This window comes from Anolis sagrei, chromosome X (assembly GCF_037176765.1).
Source record: "Anolis sagrei isolate rAnoSag1 chromosome X, rAnoSag1.mat, whole genome shotgun sequence".
Taxonomy (NCBI): Eukaryota; Metazoa; Chordata; class Lepidosauria; order Squamata; family Dactyloidae; genus Anolis; species Anolis sagrei.
This window is the reverse complement of record NC_090034.1, coordinates 90,941,851-90,964,788: the sequence shown is the minus strand read 5'-3', so window position 1 is coordinate 90,964,788 and position 22,938 is coordinate 90,941,851. Positions and strand designations below refer to the sequence as shown.

Sequence of the window (22,938 nt, the reverse complement as noted above, 5' to 3'; positions counted from 1 at the left end):
TTACATTCTGCTGGATTGGAAGAGATTCCTGAGCAGCTTGCTCAAGCCTAGGCATTTTGGTTTCTCATTTCTTCATCTGCTCCATATTGTGGTCTAGCCCTCCATTTGCCTATGTATCCTTTGAACACAAGCAGTGGATACAGGGGCGGCTCAACCCAGTACACAAAGCATTTGCAGTATAGTTGATTTTGCCCAGGGGCACTTTTGAGGCACTCTTGGGGGAAAATAGACCTTGACATATGCGAGTTGTAGTTACTGAGATGTATAGTTCACCTACAATCAAAGAGCATTCTGAACTCCACCAATAATGGAATTGAACCAAATATGGCACACAGAACTCCCATGACGAACAGAAAATATATATGAGTGATTGATTGGGGGGGGGGGGGGCAAAATACTGTTTGCTTACCGTTGAAAATTACCTAGGGCCGCCTCTGAGTGGATGATGTCTAGTGGCTTGTCTTCCTTTGTTACATTTAGAATCCCAGGTCTTGTGTCTCCCCTACAGTATTTTTGGTTATGAAATGTACACAAGAGACTGCTGTAGGATGTCCTGTTCCTCATCCAGCAACCCCAGAGGATGTCCATGGAGTTCATCCTGAAGTGAACTGTATACCTCTGGGAGGGACATACTTAGCTCATTTCTTTGCAATGATCAGACAGTGTGGGAGGGCATGTTCCTCTGGAAAGAATTGTTCCCTGGGAGCAGCGGAGTACAAGGTTTATGGGTTTTGTTGGTTGTTTCTGTTTCCCATTGCTCCAATCAATGTCCTTTTTAAAAAGTACTGTATATGAGTCTCTGACCTGTTCTACATGATATTCATGCTGGTATGCTTCTCTTTGCATGCCATGTTCTGGTTGTACATTATGCATTGCAGAGTAACCTATTTCATTCACAACATGTCCATGATGCATTGTATGTTTTGCATTATATTTCCACAGTGCAAATCTGAATGAAAGGTGTGTAAGTCTGAAAAGGTTTGAAGGCTAACTGCAAAACCCATGATATAGCACAATTATGATTATAGAATACATCCAGATCCATGGTAACTATAAAGATAGGAGGAAAGGTGATATAAACAAAACTATCTGCAACACACAGAAGGAATATAGACATTATCTTCTCAGTTGGCTGAGTATGATGGCCTTCCAACTATGGTAAACAGATCGCTGTTGATGATTGATATTCTCTTCTCACATCCACCACAGGATTCAATTTCTACATAATGGTTTATTTCAAGATTAACTTTCAAAAGAAATCTGAAAAGATCCCCAAATAACTGATGGGGGTGGGGATGCATCCATGGTTGTGGACAAGCCATCACTGAATGAAACACTTGTTCAATCCACATTTCTCTTTAATATGAAATCATTTACATTGCTCCATACTTTTGTTTATTATTAGATTATTGCAAGAGTTATTCCATTTATAATTTTCAGGCCATTCCATTTTGTGGTGTTCCTCCATGTAGATCACAGGTCAAAAAGAGATGGAATAACAATAAATGCATTGTCATGTGAATTAAATCTTGGAATCCCTTAACTGTGTGGTGTAGGATATTTACCCATTATTGACTGTTTCATCTTACTCCTTGCCTCCCTGGTCGTACAACAGCAACTAGGGGTTTCATTGGCACTATTTGGTTTTCTCAGCTACTGATTAGTTGCAGAGGAAAGCATGGGCATATATTAGCTTCCCCAAACATAATTCTTTCTTCCCTGGGTGCACATGGGTAGTCAGAATATACAGTATCTGGTAGCCATGAGAATATCGCTGCAGAGTCAAATCAAGACAGCTGCTGTTGTAAGAGTATTGCACAAGGAGGTACAGTGTTATGGCTGATAGAAGAGATAATACCAAGACCAATCCTTTGTTGAGGCAGAAAAGGTATGGTTTTATTTTCAGCTGAGACCCTGGCATGGAATCTCCTCCAAAAGCAAACCAGAATGAGGATAAAGGCATCGACTTTCCCTTTTATACATCTTCAAATGCAGGCAAACAAAGAAACATGCTCCTACATACGTTAACACCATCACTATGTCACTTAAGCATCACAGAAATATCAAATTATATCTTTCTACATGCATGAGGCATGTCTCCGTATTTTCTTTAAAGAACAGCTTACAGCAAATTAGAGATACTAGGATTCAGCTTACACAGATCCATCAAGGGGCCTACTTTAACTTGTCAGGAGGGAGGGAGAGAGCACCACTTCTTGCTTTTTACCTCTGTCGGTACTAGGCCGTTCTTATCTACCTCCTCCTGGAATGTTCAACCCCCCCCCCCCCTTGCCTGTGCCTAGGACACAGATCCTTCGCCATTCTTTTCGTCCTGTCAGCTTGGCTTTCTAATACAGAGAGAACCTGGTTTTTCTTACATTTCAGTGTTTCCAATATACATATAATATACGTATAAATATTTATATTTCCAATATCTCCACATCAACAGGACACCTTCTTCTATCATGTCCAAAACTATATATACACAAATGAAATTGGGAATTATGCTTATGTATGCCATCAACAGGATTCTAGCCATAAATGTCCACATGAAGGTTTATGTTTTAAAAGCAGGGAACACCTGAGGATTGGATAATGAACTATTTTGATATCTGAAATACTGCGGCTGTTGATGATAGCAAAGTTTAGCATGCCATGGATTCTGCCTGATATTACTTGTAATGAAAGAGAACCTGCAAGTGGTTAGTAAGGATGGAGGGTGTAAAGGACCACATGGCACAGGAGAAGCTTTTGGTTTCTTTTCCCATTTCCCATTAATCCAGTCATACTTCACTAGACAACCTCATAATTTCTTAATCCAAGGTCATTACTCTGTACTCATTAGGCTTCAATACCAGAAACATTCACCACGGTGCTCTTTCCAGACTTTGAAAGCATCTTCCTATAGAAAGAAAGGGATAAACATGAAATAAAAGAGTTTGGTCAGAAAGTGCATTAATCAGTTTCTTTCTGCTGGATATTACATTTGCTACTAAAAAGCTTGAGAACTATGCCTAACATACAATGGAGCAGACTCTGGATCAAAACCGATTTGGCCTGGTTGGACTGTCACCTGACTTTCCTTGTCACTGTTGCTGCTGCCAGACAACATTGTAGCTCCAAGTGGCTGTTGTGTTGGTGATTTCCAAGGCTTATGGTGATTGTAGTATAAGCTTTTGCAGACTTAGAATATATGTATCTGATGAAGTAGATTGGGCCTGCAAAACTTTATCCTGCAAGCATTGTTCTCAAAGGTGCTTCAAGAACCCTTTATAGTTTGTTACTGTGATTCAAGTTTGAGGAGATTTTTATTTCAAGAAATTGGCCTTCTGCAAGGACTTTGTCCAGGGGACGCCCGCATGCTTGATGTTTAACCATCCTTGTGGGAGGCTTCTCCCATGTCCCCACATGGGGAGCTGGAGCTAACAGAGGGAGCTCAACCCGCTTTCCCCGGATTCAAACCACTGATCTGTTGGTCAGCAGTCCTGCCAGCACAAGGGTTTAACCCAGGCATGGGCAAACTTGGGCCCTCTGGGTGTTTTGGACTTCAACTCCCATAATTCCTAACAGCCTACTGGCTGTTAGGAATCGTGGGAGTTGAAGTCCAAAACACCCGAAGGACCCAAGTTTGCCCATGCCTGGGTTAACCCATTGTGCCACCCGGGGTGAGATGATACAGGTTTGTAAAAGACTCATGATAAAACCGCCTCACTTGCATAAAATCCAGTAAACATTTGAGATGGAAGCATTCAGCATGAGAGTGAGATGAGGAGTAGGGCACCCTTGTAGTGTCGTCGGTTTTTCAAAATAATAATAGAGGACAGTCAAAATTCATGACATGCAGGGCTGACAATCAGAAGTAGCTATTAACAAGTTTATTTACCTATATATTTCTCTGTAAAATAAATATTTTGACCATACAAATTACATGTCGTATACTTATCTTTATGAAAGTTCCATGCCCCAAAATGTAGGATTTTTGGCATCTTGTTCTGTGTAAGGGGAAGCTTTTCCAACCCTCATAATAAGGGATGCTTTGCAACCCAGAAGGACAAACTTTCCAATCCTCAGATAAGAAGCATACCTTATGATAAGGGACATATGGCAACCCTACACCCTTGCAAAGAAGGACAACATGAAATTACCAGTCATTATCCTTTCTTCCATTGGCTTTTTTGATGCCTCCATATTAACTCACCCATTGTTTTCAACCGTTGTCCTGGATGCATTTTTGTCTAGGATATTGTTTCTGCAGTACATTAGCAAGCCGCGCCGGCGTTTGTAGTAGCAACAGGCATCCACCACTAGCAAGATGACTAAGAGGATTGCCAACACAATGGCCAGGAGGGCACCTATGCCCAAAGCCTTGTCTGGAGTGTCTGGAACAAGAGAAGAACCTCTGTTTGCAAATGCAAATGAGAAAAAAGGCCCTGTTTCCAGCTCTGTACAGAACCTAACATCTTAGAAAGCTATCTTCCTACTAGAAAAAAATATATTTACTTACTTATGCTCAAGTGTGAGAATGATATACTTGAAGTATTCTCCTACCATTACTTTCCTACTGCTTTTTAAAAGAGTTTTCCTATTTGTGGACATTTTTGCAAAAAGTGTTATGAAAGTTTCCCTCATTCTGAAAAAAAACCCTATTCCTTGTTGTTTGCACAATTGTTTTTGCACTGCTGGTAATGAAAAGAAAAGTATGGAGAGCCTTTCAAAATACATAAATTATTGAGCTATTATTCCACTTTGACTCTCATGGTTCCATACTGTGAAATCCTGTGATTTATTCCTTGAGGTACAAGGTACATCCAGCTGAAAATTTTAAATGCCTTCCATTCAATTGCCAAATCAGGATAGCATTGAACCCTTACAATTAAAGTGGAATATTAGCACTATAATTCTGTACTGTGTGTGGGCCCGTGGGCCCATAGCAGATGAAAATCCTTTAGATGGGGTGCCCCAATGTGTCAAAATACCTTTCCTCACCAAGGGCAAGAACATTTGGGAATATTCCTGGTTTTGGTAGTTTACTTTCTCAGCAAAAGACAACTTCTCTACTCTCTTGGCAAAAATCTCTTCCCTGAGAAAAGAGGATAACATTGGTGCCAAACATTCATCCCTTGGACTCTCCAACCATTTCTGTAGCGGAGCTACATTTGTGATACATTTTTCTTCTTTCTGCTATGTTTTTGCTTTTATATTTCCCAGGGCGCTTCCAGACAGCACTAAATTACGGGTTTTAAACAGGGGCAGAAAATCCCAGGACTTCAGAAAAGATCTGCATACAGACCTGTTGGTCCTGGGATTTTTGCCTCCATTGTCCAGACTTGATGCTTTCCTGCGAGATTTAGACACTCCCAAGATGGCAGCCAAGGACTTCTGCCAGAAATTTCAGCAGTTTTTTTCAAAAACCTCAAGATGTGGATATATATATTTTTCATGTCAGGAGCAACTTGAGAAACTGCAAGTCACTTCTGGTGTGAGAAAATTGGCTATCTGCAAGGATGTTTCCCAGGGAACACCCAGATGTTTTGATGTTTTATCATCCTTGTGGGTGGCTTCTCTCATGTCCCCGCAAGGGAAGCTGGAGCTGAAAGAGGGAGCTCATCCGTGTTCTCCCTGGACTCAAACCTCTGACCTGTTGGTCTTCACTCCTGCTGGCACCCATTGTGCCACTGGAGGCTTCCAATGTGGATATGCAGAGATGTGAATCACTGCAAAAGTTATATTCATTGTCCTGGCCAGAGAAACTGTGCATGCCAGACATTTCATGAAGTTTCTGGCACAAAAACAAAGTTTTTGCATTCTACTGAACTGTCACCTTCTTTTTTGGAACTGAACAATCAGGAACAAACATCTAACACCTGGGAACAAATCCAGATTTAAAAATTCCATGATTTTTGAATTCAGGGACATACAGACATGCCAAAATCTGCGTATTTGGCTCAAAACTGTCATATTCCCACACCTGGAAATCTCATGTTTTTTTGCCTTTTATGGTGATTGCTTCCGCGTTTACAGGGAACGATGTCTGGCCATCCTCTTGTTTGCTGCAGAAGCTCCTGGGATAAAGGTACTGTCTGGAAGGGCCCCCAGTTTCATACCACCCAACTCCTTCAAGTTACTTGTCAAATTTGGTTTTCCTTAGTCAAGGAATATTCAAGTGGTGGCTTTGCCAGTTCCTGTCACTGAAATATAACCAACAGCACCTGGTATTCATTGGCAATTTCCCATCCGAGTTCTAACCCGGTCTGATCAGATGGGATCTGACAGCTTTGGAATATTCAGCTGGCTGTCTGACGAAACCCCACTACATAACAGACATAGCATTCTTCCAACAATAAGGGATGTTGGGAGTTGTAGTCCTTGATATATTGTATCAATTTAACTTTTACTAACATATACTAAGAATCGCAGTTGGGGAGCAGTAGATAGTAATCTCTAGAGATTCATAGATACATACACCTTGAGCCATAATCTCCAATGTTCTCTGGGGAAGGTGTTTACTAGGCCTGGGTAACAACGCAAAAATTTGTTTCTAAAATCGATTTGTATTTGGGGTTTTTTTTTGTTTCGATATTTAAAATAATTACAAAATTTTCCCTTAAAAAAGTTCGGTATTTACGAAATTTCGTTAATATTTACAAAACATTTTGTAAAGATGGCGCCCTTTTTTTTCAATATTTTTTCAATATTTTTTAAATTTAATTATTAATTTAGTAGAATAGGGAGGAGAAATTATTATTAAGGAGGGAAGGCAGGCACTCACTCTGGCGGGCCCTCAAGCGCTGCCGCCGAGTCGGGCCCGGCTCCTCCGAAGCAATGCGAAATTGGGAGAAGGGCTCCCCAAAGGCCATCTAGCCCAGCCCTCTGCTAAGGAATTGGGAGAATGAAGCACACCCACCGCAAAGGTGAGGAAGGAGGGACGGGCCGCCTTCCCGCTGAGGGTCGCTCGCCCTCTCGCTCGCCCTCTCGCTCACCCTCTCGCTCGGCCTTTCGCTCGCTTGCTCAACCGGCGCCTTCCCCGCCCTCTCCTCCTCCTCCTCCTCCTCCTCTTTCAGGCTCTGCCTCTGACTGGCTAAGAGAGGAGAGAGAGGAGAGCTCCCAGCAAGCATCGCCAGGCCATCTTATGTATTTCCGAAATGGACGGAAATTTTTTGGCGCCTGCCATTTCGATATTTAAAAACACTTCCAGGTTTAAAAATAAGTTTTGTAATCGTTTTGTAATTGCTAAAATTAACGAATATTTAACGAATTACAAAATTAACGAACGAAACCGCCCAGGCCTAGTGTTTACATTAAAATTACTTCAAATTGGGATGTTGCTGTGCTGCAAATACCACCAGACCTAGCCAACAAAGAGGAGATGGGAGGTGCCATGCAGAACAGGCAAAAATCTTTTTGTTTGACAAGCCTTTTAGGTCTGGTTGTTCAGGAGAAATGGCCTTTTATGCACTGTGTTCTTTGTTTTTCTTGATCTTTTTAATTGTTGTATTTTTCACTGTTTCTAATGCTATTGGTAATTTGTATGATGTAAATTTGAAATATTGAGACTGGGAAAAGGATGGACAATAGCAGAAGTAGGAATGATGATACATCTAGACATTGTATGTTTCCCTTTCTTGTTTAAATTTCAAAGTAAACATCTGGAATCCTTCCCCAACAAATAAAAATGGGAAGTTTTAGCTCACCTTCTTGAAGAGCAACCGACTTCTCTGTCCTTCCCACTTCATTGGTAGCGGTTATGAAGATCTCTGAAATATCTTCTTGTGAAGCTGGAGTGAACTGAAATCAAACCATTGAGAGAGAAAAAACCATAATGTCCTTCTCTGTTATGACATCTTGTACTATTTTGGGAACAGCACAAGCCAAGAGGAAAATAGAATATCGAGGGGTTAACAGAGTTTTACAGTCTTTACCCTCAGTACAGCAACCATTAGTAGCTTGGTAGTTTGAACATTGGACTACGATGCTGAAGACCAGAGTTAAAATTGCACATGCTCAGGACATCAACACTGTAGAATTAATGCAGCTTGTCACCACTTTAACTGATGTGGCTGAATGCCATGAAATTATAGAAGTTGAAATTTTGCAAGGCCTTAAGCCTTCTCTGCCGCAGAGTATTGGTGCCTCATCAAACTATGACTATGACTAGGCAAGTGGGGTTTATATATCTATTCCAACAGACCTCACAACCTCTGAGGGTGCCTGCCATAGATGTGGGTGAAACATCAGGAGAGAATGCTTCTGGAACATTGCCATACAGCCCAGAAACTCACAGCAAGCCAGTGATTCCAACCATGAAAGCCTTATTATTATTATTATTATTATTATTATTATTATTATTATTATTATACATCTACCATCTCACCCGTCTCATAGGAAACCTGCTACAAAACAGGAGCTTTTTTGTTGTGTTCCAGGGCCAGAGAAGCAGATGGCGGAAACAGAAGAATGGCCTGCCTCAGGGGAGCGTGCTCGCTCCATCCATGTTCAACATCTACACAAATGACCAGCCACTGCCAGAAGGGACAGAGAGCTTCATCTATGCTGCTGAGTGCTATTACCGCTCAAGCAGGGAGCTTTGAGATGGTTGAACAGAAGCTCTCCGAAGCTCTAGGTGCTCTAACTGCCTATTACAGGGAAAACCAACTGATCCCTAATCCATCTAAAACACAGACATGTGCCTTTCACCTTAAGAACAGACAAGCATCCCGAGCTCTGAGGATTACCTGGGAAGGAATCCCACTGGAGCATTGCAGCGCACCCAAATACCTGGGAGTCACTCTGGACTGTTCTCTGACCTACAAGAAGCACTGCCTGAACATTAAACAAAAAGTGGGTGCTAGAAACAATATCATACGAAAGCTGACTGGCACAACCTGGGGATCACAACCAGATACAGTGAAGACATCTGCCCTTGCGCTATGCTACTCTGCTGCTGAGTACGCATGCCAAGTGTGGAACACATCTCACCACACTAAAATAGTGGATGTGGCTCTTAATGAGACATGCCACATTATCACAGGGGGTCTGCGCCCTACACCACTGGAGAAATTACACTGCTTAGCCGGTATTGCACCACCTGACATCTGCCGGGAAGTTGCCGCCAATAGTGAAAGGACCAAGGCAGAGACATCTCTAGCTCATCCCTTGTTTGGGTATCAGCCAGCACATCAATGACTTAAATCAAGAAATAGTTTTCTTAGATCTACAGAGACACTCGCTGGAACACCTCAGTAAGCGAGAGTTCAAAAGTGGCAGGCTCAAACCCAGCACCTCAATCCGTGGGTGATACCAGATGAGAGACTCCCCCCTGGGCACACAGAAGACTGGGCGACTTGGAAGGCGCTGAACAGACTGAGCTCTGGCACCATGAGATGCAGAGCCAATCTTAAGAAATGGGGCTACAAAGTTGAATCCACGACATGCGAGTGTGGAGAAGAGCAAACCACTGACCATCCGGTGCAATGCAACCTGAGCCCTGCTACATGCACGATGGAGGACCTTCTTGTGGCAACACCAGAGGCACTCCAAGTGGCCAGATACTGGTCAAAGGACATTTAATCAGCTACCAAGTTTGCAAAATTTGTGTTGTTTTTTTTAATCTGTTTGTTTGTTTTATTCTGTTAGAAATGTAATACAATGTTCTGGTTGCGGATGACACGATAAATAAATAATAGTAATTAATATTATTAACTTTATTTGTACCCCGCTAACATCTCCAATAGGACTTGATGCGGCTTACAAGGCCAAGGCCTCAATAAAACAACAATACAACAAGATACATAAACCATAAAGCAAATCAAAACAATTAAAGCAATAACAGTAAACAGTAAAAACAATAATATATATAATTGAGGGAACAGAAATATAAAAATAACCAAACATATGGGTGTATCATATAAACAAGCCAAGGGTAGTAATAAAGAGGGAAATGAATTTAGAATACTTAATAAAGACAAAAAGATGAAAGGCAATTACACCTTCCACTGAGATGTGCCAGGGATTTCTGGACATCTCAGCAGCTGATGTAATCATAGAATCATAGAGTTGGAAGAGACCTTGAGGGCCATCCAGTCCAACCCCCTGCCAAGAAGCAGGTCAATCACATTCAAAGAACCCCTGACAGATGGCCGTCCAGCCTGCTTAAAAGTCTCCAAAGAAGGGGCCTCCACCACTCCGGAGCAGAGAATTCCACTGCTGAACAGCTCTCACAGTTAGGAAGTTCTTCCTAATTTTCAGATGGAATTTCCTTTCCTGTAGTTTGAAGCCATTGTTTTGCATTCTAGTCTCCAGGGCAGCAGAAAACAAGCTTGCTCCCTCCTCCCTATGACTTCCCCTCAAATTTATACATGGCTATCATGTCTCCTCTCAGCCTTCTCTTCTGCAGGCTAAACATGCCCAACTCTTTAAGCCGTTCCTCATAGGGCTTGTTCTCCAGACCCTTGATCATTTTAGTTGCTCTCCTCTGGACACATTCCAGCTTGCCAATATCTCCCTTCAATTATGGTGCCCAGAATAGGACACGGCATTTCAGGTGTGGTCTGACATAGAGGGGTAGCATGACTTCTCTGTTTCTAGACAGTGTACTCTTATTTATGCAGGCCAAAAATTCCAATGACTTTTTTAGCTGCCGCATGACATTGTTGGCTCATATTTAACTTGTTATCCATGATCGTTTTGCATCTGGCTATAGGGATAGAGCTAGAGATATCTGTGATTCCCTAATCTCTTCTAAATGTGGACTGTCTGGAAGGGGGACTTCAGCAGTTTTATGGTGGTCCAAGGGATGGCTTCAGTCACTGCAGAGGAAGGAAAGGGAAACCACTGTCCCAAGTGAGCAAAAATAGTCATACGCAGGTGTATGGTTGGCTTGGATCAGCATCTGCCACTAACAGGATGCCACCTGCATTAGTAGGCAGCAGCATTGACCACAGGACAGGTGCTACCTCATTATCTCCTCACTCCTGGCATTATATGAAGATGTAGCGAACATCAAAATAGGCATATTTATTATTTATTTATTTATGAGATTTATGAGATTTATATGCCACCCTTCTCACTCCGAAGGGGACTCAGAGTGGCTTACAAGATATATATACATACAATATATTATATTATTAGCATAGTACAATATCAGTATTATGTATTACTATATTGTACTGTACCATTATATTGTAATATTATTAGTAATATTACATGTAATATAAAACATATAATTATAATATCATATTATTAGTATTATATTGTATTACATTATAATATTATAAATATTATATTATATACAATATATTATATTACATTATATTGTGTGTGTGTGTGCGTGCGTGCGTGTATTTTTTGTGTTATAGGTGCATATGTCACTAGCACAGGGAGTCCCAAACTAAGGCATGCCATATCTCACTCACCTCAAAGAAGTACATATATTTATCCTGACTTTCTGCTTTCTTTTTGATATCAGCATCCTCAAAGACCTTCCCTTTCCAAGAAATGGAGACTTCTGGCAAGGGGTTGGATAGAATGGTGAAGTTAAAATGAGAGGGATTCCCAATCTGGGTGACAAAGGATTCATCTGTGGGAAGTTCTATCCTTGGAGTGACTGGAAAAAAAAAAAGGTTAGCATTAGTTTTCCTCAAAGAAACACAACTTATTGTATCTCTGCAGAGGAATAGAAGTCACTGCAGAGGAAGGAAAGGGAAACCACTGTCCCACTGTCCCTTCCTCTGCAGTGACTTCTATTCCTTTTCCTGCCGTTTCTCAGATCACATACAGACTTTAAACAGGATGGAAATGCATAGCACTAGAAAGAAACAATGTACATAATATTATCAAAAAATCATTATCAAGTGTTGTGTTCCAGTCCTCAGGTTTTTCAGATGTTTACGGACCTAAACATGGCAGTTGAGAATGACATATATCACTCAAATTGACTTCCAATATAACGCAGCTTGTTTGTCATATTTTGAGGATGACAACATGGAGAGCAATGCCGTGTAGTCGTTTGAGCACTAGGCTACAGCTCTGGCGACCAGGAATGCATTTACACTGTAGAATTAATGCACTCTAATGCCACTTGAATTACCATGGCTCAATGGTATAGAAACTAAGGAGTTCTTGTTTTATAAGGTCTTTAGACTTGGTTGTTGTAGGTTTTTTCAGGCTATATGGCCATGTTCTAGAGGCATTTCTCCTGACGTTTCACCTGCAAGCAAAACATCAGGAGAAATGCCTCTAGAACATGGCCATATAGTCCGAAAAAAACCTACAACAACCCGGTGATTCCGGCCATGAAAGCCTTCGACAATACATTGAACGTCTTCTTTGCCAAAGAGTGCTGGTACCTCATCAAACTGCAGTTTCCAAGATCCCATAGCACTGAGTCATGACAGTTAAAGTGCTGTCAAAGTGCATTAAGTTTACAGCTAACTGTCATGGCTCAATGCTACAGACTTCTAGGATTTGTGTTTTTGTTTCTGAACTATACCCTCCTGGATTCCATAGAATGGAGCAGAGGGTGATAAAGTGTAATCAAACTACTGTAACACCAAAATAGGTGGTGGTGGTGGTGATGGTGGTGGTGATGGTGATGATGATGATGATGATGATTTTAATTGGCGTGATTGGGTTGTGCCAGTTCAAACTTTAGATATGAGGATTTAAAGATCGAACTGCAAAGACTCTGGGATAAGCCAGTCAAAGTGGTCCCAGTGGTGAGCAGCACACTCGGTGCAATGCCTAAAGATACTGACCTGCACTTAAAAACAAAATGACCATATGTCAGCTGCAGAAGGCCACCCTACTCAGATCTGCATGCATTATTCATCAATGCATCCCACAGTCCAAGTATCTAGAAGTGTCTGACGTGTGATCGAATACAAAAGCCAGCATAGTGATCTTGTTTATTTATGAGATTTATATGCTGCCCTTCTCACTACGAAGGGGACTCAGAGTGGCTTACAAGATATATATACACACAACATATTATATTATTAGCATAGTACAATATCAGTATTATATATTACTATATTGTACTGTACCATTATATTGTAATATTATTAGTAATATTACATGTAATATAAAACATATAATTATAATATCATATTATATTTATTAGTATTATATTGTATTACATTATAATATTATAAATATTATATTATATACAATATATTATATTACATTATATTGTGTGTGTGTGTGCGTGTGCGTGCGTGTATTTTTTGTGTTATAGGTGCATATGTCACTAGCACAGGGAGTCCCAAACTAAGGCATGCCATATCTCACTCACCTCTAACTAAGGCATGCCATATCTCACTCACCTGTGTATTAATCTTGTTGTGTATCACATAATAATAATTTTATTTCTTACCTGTCTCTTCTCAAGGTGGGTTGCAGCATAGTTAAAACAATAATCATTGTAAACATTATATAAACCACATGTATTAATACATATTTCTATAAAATACACAAATTAAAACACATATTAAAATGCACAGAACAAAGATTTTAATGCAAATCTTACACTGAACATTGAGGGAAACATTTGTAGAAGTCACTTCATTCCGTTCTTCAATCCTGGCTTCACAGGTGTAGACACCGGCATCTGCAGGTCTGGTTTCCTTTATTATAAGTGTCCCATGTTCAACAGAGATTCTTCCTGCCAACCAAAATGGAGGAGATTCATTATTTGTGAGTTTTCCATTGTATTGTTCTTTATTAAAATTGTAAACTTCCTTGGGTCGCAATGTTGGGAGAAACAGCAGGATATAAATAAATAGCAGATGAAGACAAATACAGAGGAGGAGGAGTCATGGTGGTGACTGACAACTTGTGAGAGTAAGCAGAAATGGAAATTATGTGAACTGTTCATAGTCCTTTTCCAGGTCATTTTGTGGCATCATTTGCCATCACTTTTGGCAAACTGCTACCAAATACTATGAATACCACAGAAACAAAGAAGTCTCGTGCCTTTTCTTTTTTTTTGGAATGCAAGAAGACTTGGGTTGCATCCACACTGTTGAATTCATGCAGGCGGACATCACTTTAACTGCCATGGATCAATACTATGGAATTATGAGAAATGTAGTTAAAGTGGTGAAAACTGTATGAATTTACCAGTGTAGGTGCCTCCGCTATCTCCTGTGCACTGATAGGACTCTATGGATGCATCTATACTGTAGAATTAATCCAGTTTAACACCAAGGTTTAGCTGCCAAGCTTCAATGCCATGGAACCCTGATAGATGCAGTTTGGCAAGGCACAAATACTCTTTGGCATAAAAGCCTAAAGTCCTTGTAAAATTGCAATTCCCATTATTCCATAGCCTTGAGTCATAACAGTTAAAGTGATGCGAAACTATTCATTCTATAGTGTAGATGCTCCCTATGATTCAGCTGGGATTGCTGGTACTCTCCTGCAATTTGACTGCAATGATGCTGTCATTGCAGTCAAATTTTGGTGACAACAGCAAAGAACTGCCACACAGTGAAAGGGAATGAGGAAGGTTGTCCCAGATGGATTGGGATCCAGTCCATCGGCCAACTCCAATACGTTCCCCACTCTCAAACTAGGGATACTTGGAATTTCCCCACTTACCATCCTCGGTAGCACTGAGATCCTGATTTCCAAATATCCATCTGATAGTTGGTGATGGGATCCCAGCAGCCTGGCAATTGAAATCAACACTTGTACCCTCAGGAACATTCTTCACAGGCTCCAATTTGGTCATGAATGTGGGTTTCTCTATAGATCATAATGAGAATTAGAGGCAATTTCCAGCATTCCTTAAACAAGGTATGACACTTAAACTGAGATCTGATCCACCTAACAAGAAATGTAATGGACTAAAAAGATCCTCTCCATACCAAACATTGATTACACTAATCTAGAGTCCATTTCCAAGTATCTTTAACCAGATTATAATTGGGGAAAGCCATAACTATTATACACACAAAGTATACTACAAGTATTATGCATATATTCGCTTGTATGTTAGTATATAATAAAATATAATATTGACAACAAGCCAAAGTCAAATGGATTTAAATACTATAGACCAGGGGTCCTCAAACTAAGGCCCGGGGGGCGGATATGGCCCTCCAAGGTCATTTATCCGGCCCTACTCAGGATCAACCTAAGTCTGAAATGACTTGAAAGCACACAACAACAACAACAACAACAACAACAACAACAACAACAAACATCCCGTCTGGTTTGTTGTAAGTTTTTTCAGGCTATATGGCCATGTTCTTGGGGAATTGTCTCCTGACGTTTTGCCTGCATCGTGGCAAGCATCCCCAGAGGTAGTGAGTCACCTCACTACCTCTGAGGATGCTTGCCATAGATGCAGGTGAAACGTCAGGAGATAATGCCTCAAGAACATGGCCATATAGCCCCCCAAAAAACCTACAACAACCCTATCTCATCAGCCAAAAGCAGGCCCACACTTCCCATTGAAATACTAATAAGTTTATATTGGTTAAAATTGATATTCATTTTAATTATTGTATTATTTTAAAGTGTATTTTGCACTACAAGTAAGATATGTGCAATGTGCATAGGAATTCATTCCGATTTTTTTTTACAAATTATAATTTGGCCCTCCAACAGTTTGAGGGACTGTGACCTGGCCCTCCATTTAAAAAGTTTGAAGAACCCTGCCATAGACCGTACCTAAGACAGATACATCCCTCCTCCCATCCCATCCCACACACGCCATGACCGCCACACCCATGATTTTCCTATGTTTTTGCACCCTGCCAAGTTGTTTTAGAGAAGAGAAGACAATGATGCTTGGGAAAATTGAAGGAAAAAGGAAGAGGGACCAACCAAGGGCAAGATGGATGGATGGCATCCTTGAAGTGACTGGCTTGACTCTGAAGGAGCTGGGGGTGGCCACGGCTGACAAGTAGCTCTGGTGTGGGCTGGTCCATGAGGCCATAAAGAGTCAGAAGCAACTGAATGAATAAACAGCAACAAGCTGTTTTACATCCGAGTGTATATAATAGATGAGAAAATGGAGAAGTAAATCAGAAGTTGTCCTGAATTGCAAGTTTCCTTGATTCTTGGATGTAGTTATGGCAGAGGCAGCAAACCTGTAGCCCTCCACATGTTTGGGTTTCCAACACTCAGAAGCCCTAGCCAGTTATTCCAATGGCTAGGTATTCTGGGAGCTAAGATCCAAAACACCTGGAGGGACACAATTTTGACAACACTGAACCATGGGGAAAGGATGACATATTTGCTCCCCGAAGACAAATTCTCCCTCCTCCCTAATAAAACTTTTCTCCAGTCCAAAGATTTCTAGCATTTCAATACTTTCAGGGGTGGTTTAGCTATCCAGTGGAAAAGAGCAATCAAATCTACAAATTCCAAATGGAAAAGACTTTCACTCTCTACAATGTAAGAAATTTGAAGAAGGGAGGAAATTTTCATTTGGTGTAGCAGAGTTCTTATGGGAGCAGAAATGACCGCTGTCCTGTCCCCTCCCCTTTAACCACACTTTTGCTGGACACAAAACAATGCAGAGTATCTCCTAAGAATACATGTTGGGAGAAAGGCTTAATAGAAATAGATTGCACAAATAATAAATCAATTAAACTATGGTTTGAAGAATGTGGTTTCGGATTTACCCTGCTCATAAACTACAATCCATTTTAGGCATTATTATACACAGGAATTTCATGTTTCACTGAGATCTGTGTTACCCACTGTGACGATGTGTATTTTTATTCCTATGGTTATGTGTTGTTTAAACAGTAGTTAATAAATGGTAAGTATGTAGGATTATATTTTGTTAGAGATGGTGGCTGGCTTGGCCTAAGTTGCCATAGCAATGGGGGTGGAGCCAACTGTCACATAGCTGCACGGCTGTTTGAAATAGGCAGTCGGTGACCATTAGAGTTGCAGGAAGGACTGATTTCTCTAGTGGGAGAATCAGGGAAGAGTCTGTAAGCCGGTGAGCTACAGAGAACACTGAAATCTCTGGGTGGGAGATTCAGGGAACTAGTCTGTGACCAAAGAGTTACAGGAGAGGTAGTTGATCCTGTGGTGTGTGGAAAACCAGCAGGAATCCTATAGTTAGAGAACTATAGGAAAGACTGATTCTTTAATATTAAGAATCAGGGTTTGGTTGTGAGCCAATATAGTTAGATAAGTCAGGTAACTTATTTATGTTAAATGAACCATCATAAAGCAAGGGTAGCGTGTGCCTGTACCCATTTGTAAAAGAATCATTCTTTTTAAAGAAACTGTTTGAAACCTGTTTAGTGGAAGGAAGAGCCCTTCCCAGAGTTAATCAAGAACCATTATAGATGTAACCAACTAAGATTTGTGCCTCTTGTGAAGAAACAATTGAATATGTTATACTCCTGTTAAATAAATTTGTTACTGTTTTCCTCAAGCCTTGCCTGATGCAGTTTCTTCTAAGACAAACAGCCCTGCATAAGAAGTAAAACCAAACCAGGAACAGTAAACGCTACGCTATCAAATGAATAAATACTTCTGCAAATAATAGTCCCTTTATAAACCAGCTCCTAAGCTGATATTGATCATTGCCCAGCTTTCCTCACAAATTGGTGGCAGTAATTTTACGCTCCTTCACACCCACAGAATATGAATTAGTTCCCAATGGGACATCACTGTCACTTACGGATCACATGGATTCTGATCTGGACAGTAGTAGTCCCTCCAGACTCAAAATCGCCTTTGCATGTGAAGATTCCTTCCTGTTTAGGGTCTGTCAGGGTCATCTCCAGACCTTTTGAGAGTTCGTCAACCAGCACCTCTTTGTATGGCTCTGAATCCTCATTGATGTCAGTGCCTTCGGGGTCAATCCATGTCAATGTGGCCTCCCCGCCTCTTCTTACTGTCAAGCAGAGGATAATGTATTAAAGGAAAAGAAAGGGAGAATGACAAATTGCCCAGTCTGGTTGGAAACAGAAAATAATAATAAACAAATAATTCATCAGATAAACAGAAAGGTTCTTAATGACAGTATTGCCTTTCACAAAACCAAACCATGATAAATAATAAGAGAGAGAAAGATAGATAGATATTAAGTGCTTTCAAGTTGAGTCAGAGTGTAAGGTGGGGGACACATAGACATTGCTCTTTATATATGAATTCTCCCCTCTCCCCCATGAAATATTCCTTCAAGTCCCTAAATGTCTAGTGTTGCAGTGATTTACAACATTAGTTGAGTTGTCAGAAATACAGTTTACAGAGAGAAAGGGGAAAGGTTTTTTCCAGGTCAGGAGCAACTTGAGAAACTGCAAGTCACTTCTGGTGTGAGAGAATTTGCCATTTTCAAGGACATTGCCCAGGGGACACCCAGATTTTTTTACCATCATGTGGGAGGCTTCTCTCATGTCCCCGCATGAGAAGCTCTTGCTGACAGACAGGAGCTCACCCTGCTCTCAAGATTCAAAATGCTGACCTTTTGTGTCAGCAGTCCTGCTGGCACAAGGGTTTAACTCATTGCACCACCAGAGGCTCCAGGAGAAAGGTAAAGCTACTGAGACAATGTCAACATAACAAATATAAGATTTCTTTGTGTGAATGCATTTCAGTTGCTCACTCTCTACAATATTGTAAATTTGGATAATGAAGACAATTTTAGTTGGAGGGGCAAAGTCCTCATTACTATAATGTAATAATAATGCTGATGACACGATAAATAAATAATGTAATGCAATATAATAATAATAATAATAATAATAATAATAATAATATATTATAATTATATATTTATATTACATGTAATATTATTAATAATATTACGATATAATGGTATGGTGCAATATAGCAATGTTTCATGCTGATATTGTACTATGCTAATAATATAATATATTGTATTTAATATATACCTTGTAAGCCGCTCTGAGTCCCCTTCGAAGTGAGAAGGGTGGCATATAAATGTCGTAAATAAATAAATAAATAAATTTCTGCATCTTCCCCCTAACTCATGGTGAACCTTTTGTATATATTTTTCCAGAAAGATGTATTCATAGCATGTATGCTGAAAATCATGCAAGAAGTTTTTATGGATGAATGTCAGGCCCCTTCCACATAGCTGTATAAAATCCACATTGAACTGGATTATATGGCAGTGTGGACTCAGATAATCCAGTTTAAAGCAGATATTAGGAATTATCTGCCTTGACATTCAGGGTTATATGGCTGTGTGGAAGGGCCCTCAGCCTCCTGGAATCCAACTTTCCAACCCACTACCCCATACTGTCCAGATAGATGACAGACAGGTAAAAATAGAAAATAAAGTCTTACATGAGGATATGGTTAATGTTTCATAGAAATACCAAGGGTCTTCCAAAACACCTGATTGTTGACTATGCTGGCTGGGATATATGGGAGCTGAAACCTTAAATAACTTGAAGGAGTTACCTTGTCTACACTATTGTGACTTTTTTTTTTGTCGTGTCAGGAGCGACTTGAGAAACTGCAAGTTGCTTCTGGTGTGAGAGACTTAGCCATCTGCAAGGACGTTGCCCAGGGGACGCCTGGATGATTTGATGTTTTTATCATCCTTGTGGGAGGCTTCTTTCATGTCCCCGCTTGGGGAGCTGGAGCTAACAGAGGGAGCTCATCCGCCTCTCCCCGGATTAGAACCTGCGACCTGTCTTCAGGTTTAACCCACTGCACCACCGGGGGTTCCATACTATTGTGACTAGGGACTGGCCATAGTTCATGCATGATGTTGGAAACACATGTACAAACCATGTGCACAACGAGAATCTATCTTCACAAAGAGCATCAATGTAAGGTTGTTGTAATACATATACATGCATACCTGTGCTTGGACCATTGCTCTAAAGATACACATAAAAACAGAAGCCATTCTACCTCTCCAAGTAACACTCACTATATTACTGTCTACATAACATTAGAGTGCAGAGAAAAGCAATTTCTGCTGATATAGAATAAAAAGGGTGAAAATTGATGGGCTGAGAAACTGTGACATCACAAAGTATCATTCCCCAATGTCTCAAAATAGGGTAGTACAGAATTTTAAAACAAACATGTTGGTAAACTCCATCTCTCATCAGCCCCAACCTGCCTGGTCAATGACGAGTGTTGATAAAATGTGCAGTAAATTATCCTACATTTTCAAACGTATTTAGACACTTCTTTTTTTGTTAAAGCAGAGTATCAGTCAAACAAGCATAATTGGGGTGGGGTCGGAACAAGTAACAGGATAGCATTGTAGGAAGCTGGGATTTTTTCTTGTTGAGTTAGATCAGTGGTTCTCAACCTGTGGGTCCCCTGGTGTTTTGGCCTACAACTCCCAGAAATCCAAGCCAGTTTACCAGCTGTTAGGATTTCTGAGAGTTGAAGGCCCAAACATCTGGGGACCCCACAGGTTGAGAACCACTGAGTTAGTTCAGTGGTCTACCAGCTTTGTTAATTCTGAACCCTGTGGTCTGGAATGAGCTCCAAACTTGTGCAAAAGATATTGTTATCATTGTATGTATTATTTATTTATTTATTTATGACATTTATATGCCACACTTATCACCCTGAAGGGGATTCAGAGCAGCTTAAAAGAGATATATACATACAATATATTATATTATTAGCATAGTGCAATATCGGTATTATATATCACTATATTGTACTATACCATTATATTGTAATATTATTAGTAATATTACATGTAATATAAAATATATAATTATAATATCTTATTATTAGTACTATTATATTGTATAACATTATAATATTATAAATGTTATATGTATATACAATATATCATATTACGTTATTATATATATATATATATATATATATATATATATATATATACCTTTTATAATGGAAATCCATGTTTTGCAATATTCTCAAACTTTTGAATAGCCACATCAACTTAGCATTCCTTGTAAATTCCAGTAATTGGCAGAATCATTCCAAACCTGTGCCAAAGCTTCCCAATAGCTCTGCAACATTTTGCACTCAAAACCCCTAATTTCTGCATTTTCTAATTATGCTAAGGTGAAGTGAAATCTGTTTCTACCTTAATGTGAACTCACCTAATTCATACACCCTGGATAAATATCTGAACAAAAAATATATATAAACGTTATTACTGTTGATGCTATCTTTCAGAATTCTCATTTTGTTCAATATTACCAAAACAGTAACACTTAACATGCTATGCACATCCCTATACATTTCTCCAAATATATGCATCCTGGAATGCAATTTTGCCTATATGCTTTTGGCATATGCATTTATTGCAAACTTTGTTTAGGCAAATTTGCAAACCTTGGTGCATCTGTTTGGAGAAATGCATATAGGAATACGTAACGCATTTTCAAGCAGAGTGGTTTTATAAAAGTGTAAACTGATGCCAAAAATAGATTTAAGTTTGGAAATGTGAGAAGCTACAGACACAAACATAAACCAGAAATTTCAAACTCCATCCCCAGGCTGAATCCAGGACCTTGTACAAGAAAATATTTGCCTTCATCTGAGTTTTGCCTTCATCTGACAATGGCAAAAATATTCCACTGGCTCCTGTTGATATGCATCCCTGTACATACCCTCCATGGTTATTAATGTTCACCTTTGCATAAGAAATACATCTTATTGCCCAGCTCCACTTCCCCACTGCTTGGGATAATCTCCAGAGCTTCTCTTGAACAGTAGACACTTCCTAGGAAAGAAGAAAAATATGGAACATAAATGTTTGGCTCCCACTAAACAGTCAAGACCTTTTATCTGTACCTCTCACTCTGATGTGGATGAGTGGCATTCTTTCCCCAGTACGCTAGGGAACCGTATTTTACTTAAATCACCTTTATCCAGCATGGTGTCCATAGACTACAACCTCACAAAAGTACATATGGGAGTGAGAAAGGTTGTCACCGAAAGCACTGTATTGAAGAAGACAACATTAAACTAATAAATAGAAACCCGGGATAGATTAATTGAATGGGAGGCTGTAGCCTCAACAGAGCTGAAAGCCACCACCTTCTTGAACAGGGACCTTTGGAGCCATTTGTCTTACCTGCTGCAAAAATTAAAATGAGGAATCTCTCTGGTCCCATCATACAAAGTAGGGTGGATGTACTGGGTGTCCTTGCCTCTCAGAACCAGCAGTTGGGGACAGGTTATCCTGGGCTGTTTATAAAGCTTCTCTTCTACCCACCTGCCCATCTTACTTTTCCTTTCCTCCTCCCAACTCGGTACTGTGGCAGGAAATAATTATAGGAGGGGAAAGAATAGGGTTGAAGCAGGAAATATGGAAAAGAAGGCTGAAGCATGAAGAAGTCTGAAAGAGGAAGCTAGGCTGGGTGGGGAGAAGACAAGGGAAACTACTGAATATAAACATGTCCTATTAGAAAAGGAGGGGACGTGGTCTGTGGGTGTTCTTGAACATATACATTTTCAAATTAACATTTCTATAGACTACTTTTTCTACATTCTTGGTCATCAATGATTTTGCACTTTGGAGTTCTGTCACGTAAACAATTTTCTATGTAAAATCTGCAAGTGAGGTCTAAACTGGAGAATTATTTATATATTGACCTTATTAATACCCCGCCTTTCTCTACCCCAGAGGGGACTCAAGGCATCTTACAAATGGCACCTACACAGTGTGCCTCAAAACTTACAAAATTCACCTAAAATGTTTTGAATTAAAATTACAGCATAATAAACATGATTAAAATATATTCAAAGTTAAATGTATCCAGAGTTCAAGGTCTAAGGCAGTGGCTCTCAACCTGGGGTCCCCAGATGTTTTTGGCCTACAACTCCCAGAAATCCCAGCCAGTTTACCAGCTGTTAGGATTTCTGGGAATTGAAGGCCAAAAACATCTGGGGATCCCTGGTTGAGAACCACTGGTCTAAGGCCATTTCATGATCAATTGCACATAATTCCACATTGATTACTGCACTGCACTATTTTTCGAAAGCCTG

The 22,938-nt window shown here is 40.1% G+C and overlaps 1 protein-coding gene across 1 annotated transcript; it reads right to left on the bottom strand.

The window, feature by feature from the left end:
* Positions 1-1,403: 1,403 nt before the first annotated feature.
* On the bottom strand, positions 1,404-22,508 carry LOC132780247 (neural cell adhesion molecule 2-like). The gene is made up of 9 exons (XM_060783848.2): positions 22,025-22,508; positions 21,581-21,670; positions 17,651-17,866; positions 14,596-14,742; positions 13,523-13,657; positions 11,412-11,602; positions 7,692-7,785; positions 4,199-4,379; positions 1,404-2,902 (listed from the first exon to the last, which is right to left on the bottom strand). Exons 1-9 carry the CDS (start codon positions 22,065-22,067, stop codon positions 2,842-2,844), a joined length of 1,158 nt encoding a protein of 385 aa, XP_060639831.2. The 5' UTR covers positions 22,068-22,508; the 3' UTR covers positions 1,404-2,841.
* Positions 22,509-22,938: the final 430 nt, after the last annotated feature.

What these genes read in the sequence shown, in the direction of transcription:
- LOC132780247 (XM_060783848.2), bottom strand. Translation starts at nt 22,067, where the DNA reads ATGATGGGACCAGAGAGATTCCTCATTTTAATTTTTGCAGCAG. An exon ending in GATCAGAATCCATGTGATCC is followed by an intron (nt 14,743 to 17,650) that starts GTAAGTGACAGT and finishes TATGATCTATAG; the next exon opens with AGAAACCCACATTCATGACC. An exon ending in ACAACGGTTGAAAACAATGG is followed by an intron (nt 2,903 to 4,198) that starts GTGAGTTAATAT and finishes TTCTTTCTATAG; the next exon opens with GAAGATGCTTTCAAAGTCTG.